This window comes from Protobothrops mucrosquamatus, unplaced genomic scaffold, assembly GCF_001527695.2.
Source record: "Protobothrops mucrosquamatus isolate PMUCROS unplaced genomic scaffold, P.Mucros_1.0 scaffold4239, whole genome shotgun sequence".
Lineage (NCBI taxonomy): Eukaryota > Metazoa > Chordata > Lepidosauria > Squamata > Viperidae > Protobothrops > Protobothrops mucrosquamatus.
The window spans coordinates 1-5,750 of NW_015390158.1; the positions used below are offsets into that span (position 1 = coordinate 1).

A 5,750-nucleotide genomic window follows, 5' to 3' on the forward strand; every position below is an offset into this window, starting at 1 on the left:
TTTTAAACAGTTCCAGAAATTTGGATTTGATCCCAGGTACTTGAACCATGCCTGATAGGATCATTTCCAAAGGAGAACTCTTCTATTCATGCAATATAAACTCTAGATCAAACCTATTGTGTTTTCTTATCAAGATAATTTCCTTGCTGTTTCTTATAAATCACCCATTTTTTCCAAGAAAACAAATCTAACCCATAGTCATTAATTTAAAATGGATACCCACTCTACCTAAGATGCAACCAAAGGGGATACTGAAGTGAATATGCTCTGGAAGAATTTCCCTCCCGCAGAAAGGTCTCCCATCAAACTGCATCCTCTCTTACTCTCCAGGAAGCTTTTTAAAAATGGCTTTAAAATGTAAATATGGGGGTTAAGGGGAGGATAAGAGAAAGCTGAAATAAATTTGACTGTTTAGTGCTGTTTTCATATATTATTAATACCATTTTGAATCTATGTTGATTCTTGATAATACTTATAGCAATCAGTTACTTATCGTGATAGATGTTGATAGTACTTATGTATGTTATTGCTATGTCTTATAATTTTGATTTATATATTATATATTTAATGTTATGCCATAAGCCTCTTAGGAATTATATAACTGAAATGGCATAGAAACATCTGCAATATATTTTAAAAAATATATGATAAAAGCAAAATAGGTGGTCAAGATTCCTTCAAGTTTTCTTAATTCTAGACATCTTCACAAGACTATGTACTTGGTTCTTTTAACTAGAGAAGTACAAGCTACCATCCCTTTCAATTTATTATTCAAAGCTAATATGTTTTATGTGTTTCGGTTTTTCTTCCTGTTATCACTTATATTGCAAACTGACTTCCCAATAGAATTTGGAATAATTTCCACCTAAAAACACATATTTCGAACGTTCACTGGCAGGCATCAACTTCCAGAGTCACTAATCCAATCTCTTTACTGTTTTGTTAGCTTGTATGCTTGAAATGTACTCGTGTATAGCAAAATCTACTCTTCTCTGAACTGAAAATGATGTGTGCTAAAGGACATTTCTTTTGATACACCTAGAAATGAATGCTGATGAAGAAGCATGGGTCTCCAAGAATGAAATTCAATGTTAAAAACTTACCTTTTACTGTTTTGACAAACACTTGTTTTTCTTTACTAGGATCTTTATCTTCTATTAGAATACCATGGAAAATTCGACCAAATGTGCCTGATAATAAGAAAAATTAAAGAAAAAAAACTAATATAAAGATATTTGTACATACTTCAAATAACTCAACTATGAAGAGTAATTAAGTCTAGCCATTGATCCCTCCTCAGAACATTCACAGCTGAAGCTTCTTTGCTTTTAATCACATAGCATTTGACACCTGAACTTTGATTTTTTATTTTACAATTTGGAGAAATAAAGAAATGATTGTCAATATAAACTTTAATATAAACTTTAGAAACTAACTCAGTTATAGTGAAACTCTCATTTTCAAAACATGCAGAACTCATCAAACCCATTCACTCAACCACAATTCAAAACACTGCCCAATGTCACTGACAGTCATGGCATACACATTGAATAAAATATTATTATTGAAATACAATTTAATATAGACTGTGCTGAAACCTTTTAAAGTCCATTTTAAGACCAGTCAGATCATCAGATAAACTGAAAATCATAATATTTCCTTAGTTAAATTTGACGAACTTGCTCTTCCAATTGTGCACCTTGGTTGCCTCAAGCATTAGAATATTCTGTCTGAATTAATTTGATTAGAAAAACTGGGAAATGAGCAAGTTAACCAGAAGTTAAAAGCTTAAGAAGCACCATCAATGTCAAGAGCTTCGACATGACATTTGAGCAGAAACTATAGCAATGGCTGTATATTATGTAACATTGAAAACTGATTTTTGAGAACAAAAATTATCTTATAAAATGGTAAAATATAGATATTATTTTATTATTACATAATTTATACTGTACAGATCCTGACTCAAAGAAATTCTCTTCCCTAAGCATTAAGGAATAAGAAATCAGATTCAGGGGGTACAGCATCTTGCTAACCTTTGACTTATTTTGGAACCTAAGCAGCATCAATTCTGGTTAGTAAACTGCATATGGAGACCTTATGTAATTCCAGGGTTGCCAGCTAGATTGGGAAGTTTAGAAAAATTTCTAAAGAAGATGCTACAATGAAATGCATTTTATGTTCCTCTAGGGCAGTTTAATCTTAATCTGATTCTTTTTCTCTATAAAAAAGACCATTTTTTTTCATCTTGTTTCAGGCACCTAAGTCTAACTAAGTTGTAACAAAAAACTCTGATAAAAACTAGTTTCTTAAATTGACCATTTTCTTGATTATTTTAGTTAACTCTTTGCTTAAAACTACCAACATCTATCTGAATAATTTACAGAAACTGTGAAAAGAAACAAAAAAAATGTAAAACAAATGAGCAAGTCTTAAATAATACCTTCCTGAAGAACATCTTTTAGTGTTATCCTCTCTCTGGAGATTGCTATATCCTTCACTTTAGCTTTTGCCTCTATCAAAGTTACACTTTTAAGGTCATTCTTCTCTATCCGTAGAGTAGGATAACCTGAGGAACCAGCAAACCCAAACAATACCAATATAAATATCAAATGTAAATATTTGAAGTGCAAGTTTAATTAAACAATTTATTCCAGACAAAAATATGCTGCAATTTAAAGAAAAATGTCATTTTTAATGCTGCAAGAAAAATACACGCTCCTTGATAATACAGTATGTCTTTATTTTACTTAACCTATTGCTCTACGCAGAGTAAAATAAAAACCCAACATATAAAACTCTGGAAGATCAAAATACCAAACCCAAACCAAACTAAACCCAAAACCCAATTCAATGTTTTCTACATGATGATAAAACAATTTCCTCTTGGCTAATTACTAAATACTACACAAGCTTATAATATTTTATTAGTCAAGAAAGCAGGTACGCTGCCATCTTCTGGGCTTTAAATGGTACTGTTATATGAAAGCTGTTTATTTCTTTATATCCTTTGAAAAATCAAAGTCTCTTAGAATTTATAGCAATTGTTTTCATAAAGATATTGCTTATTTAGGGAGAGTGGTAAAGTATATTGTAAAATATGTTCAAAAATATTTTTAGCAGTAAATTAGTTGAACATTTTCTTTGATAGACAGAATACTTACTTTCATTGTGAGTTATACAATGACAATAAAGATATTCTATTCTATATGTTGATGGAAGCCCTCAATTCCTCTCATTAAGTAACCATTCTCTATGTGATCATTCAAGGAAAAATGAACAGTATTCTGCATTATAGCCTAACAGGATTAATTGATTCAGTCATAGACAAAATAATTACAGTAATTTCAAAGAGCTAGCACATTTCAAAAATAACTTAGTTTACACACTGAGACAGCTATGTCAAAAAAAACCTAAAACAACCAATGTATCACAGAGATTTAGTACTGGAATTCAGATATTAGCACAAGACAGAGTATAATTGCTGACTTCTATCATTATAGTATTTAGCTTTTGTACCATAGGAATTATAAAACTAGTATGTGATGTATTCTTTTTCTGAAAATCCCTTTACATTAGTCTTTAACTTAGGGGCAAAACAATCTGACCTCAATAGTCAGAAATTATAATAAAAAAATATCAGGACTTAACTTTAATTGGGTTTTTTGTCCTTGATGGATATATAAAACAATATGCCTAACAATATACAAATCTTGATTTATATACCACTTAAGCAAACTTTAAAATAATGTATTTATTGGAATGCTGGTCCACTTAAAATAGTTTTCTTGAGAATAGTCGTGCTTATTTTCCTGTGAATATAAGCAAATATTGACTAATTATGATTAATTAATTATGCCAATAAAAAAACTGCCTGAACTCAGTGACACAGGGACAATGAATAATTTAGCTCTTTTGATATTTCTCTATAATGGTGTGATAAATCTGTGTTTGTGGTAGACCTGCACTGCATTGTTTTGCCTGCTTTCGCTCCAGGTTAAAAAGATGAGATGAGATGAGATGAGATGAGATGAAATGAGACGGTAAGGTAAGGTGAGGTAAGGTAAAGTAAGGTAGATAAGATTTATTGTCATATTTTACTGTGGGCACACTGGCACACATTAAAAATGAAATTCTGTTGCCTGCTTTCAAAAATGTACGCATACATAACACACATATAGACATGCTATATACATATATATATCTACACCCTTACATATAAATACATATAAATATTAATCACTGTTAAACAGGATTAATAATACTATGCAATAAAACAGATATACTTTCTGAAGTTTTATTGTTGAAAGTTCAATAAAATTGATTTCTCAAAATGATGGATTGAACCCTTAATTAAAGTTAGAAGTTTTTTTTTATTATATGTGCCTCTTTGTTTTCTTGTAGCTCTGAAAATTTAAGGGCAAAATTAACTGTTTTTATCTCACCTCTTACTTTACCTCTTAGTCAATAATAATAATAATAATAATAATAATAATAATAATAATAATAATAATAATAATAATAATAATAATAATAATAATATAATATAATATAATATAATAAAATAATAATAATAATAATAATAATAATAATAATAATAATAATAATAATAATAATAATAATAATAATAATAATAAAAAAGTTGGAATGGACCTTGGAGGTCATCGAGTTCAACCCCCTGCTCAGGCAGGAACCCTACACCATTTCAGGCAAATGGCTGTCCAGTCTCTTCTTAAAAACGTTCAGTGTTGGAGCATTCACTGCTTCTGGAGGCAGGTTGTTCCATTGGTTAATTGTTCTAACTGTCAGGAAATTTCTCCTTAGTTCTAAGTTGCTTCTCTCCTTATATCAATTTGATTTTTTTAAACCATCAGTAACTACACAGTTTTCCTCAACTTTGGCTGATTTCCAGTTATATGAATTTCAATTCCTAAACTCTCAACAATGGACATGATAATTGGGGAACTCTGGGAGTAAAATACTACATAACTGGTAGATGCCCAGACTGCAAAAGATCAATGCACAATGCAAAACCTGTAATTAGTTAAACACTTACTGGTAATTGGTGTAGCATTATTAGGTGTGTCAGCTCTCAGATACTGGGTTGTTTGAGTTGAAGGCTGAGATAAACCTTGAGAACTACTGCTGTTACTAATGCTGTTTTGGAAAACAAACACAAAATACATCATTGTTTCTAAAACTTGCACACCAAGTTTCAAAAATTATCTCCTTCAGTTTTCTGAGGATATAGCACAATTTCAATTTTTCTAAATTAGTTTTGTACTTCTAGTCTAAACACTACAAAATGTAGTTTGCATTCTATCAAAGATATTAAAAGACTTAAGCAACCTCAATCAAGCTAGGAAATAGAAAAAAAGCCATTAAACAGCATTTCTGAGAAATATAATTTAAAACAAATAAAACTTTAAGCCCTGTATAACCTTCTCTAAAAGAACAGATACAATTTGTAAAGTAATGGCCATAATAGTGTTCATATTTGAATATTTATATTCAATATTAGCTATGCTTTCCTTTTCAAACTAGAAAAGCTAAAGAAAGAAAAACAAAATTTAGGAGCTTTGCCTATGATGTCCATAACAAAAGACTACAAAGGAATTGCTAATGCCCCAAATACAGAAACAAAGTTTGACTATGCTTATAAGGTTTTTCAAATATTCAGCATGAGAAGTACTTTTTAAGTTTTCTATAAAACTACAAAGGCTATGAAATGTGAAGATAATAGCATATTT

General features: G+C 30.2%; 1 protein-coding gene across 2 annotated transcripts in view; it reads right to left on the reverse strand.

Annotated features, from left to right (window-relative positions):
- Nucleotides 1-567: 567 nt before the first annotated feature.
- LOC107298739 (tyrosine-protein kinase RYK-like) overlaps nucleotides 568-5,750 on the reverse strand; it is a 22,640-nt gene continuing 17,457 nt past the window's right edge. Inside the window, exons 7-9 of one of the 2 annotated variants that reach the window (XM_015828103.1) lie at nucleotides 5,057-5,157; nucleotides 2,444-2,569; nucleotides 568-1,190 (exon numbers count right to left, since the gene is read on the reverse strand). In XM_015828103.1, the coding sequence (XP_015683589.1) occupies nucleotides 1,039-1,190; nucleotides 2,444-2,569; nucleotides 5,057-5,157 (379 nt within the window). In that variant the 3' untranslated portion in view covers nucleotides 568-1,038. Of the gene's footprint in view, nucleotides 1,191-2,443; nucleotides 2,579-5,056; nucleotides 5,158-5,750 lie in introns of both variants that reach the window. The other variant, XM_015828102.2, reaches the window with a different exon arrangement.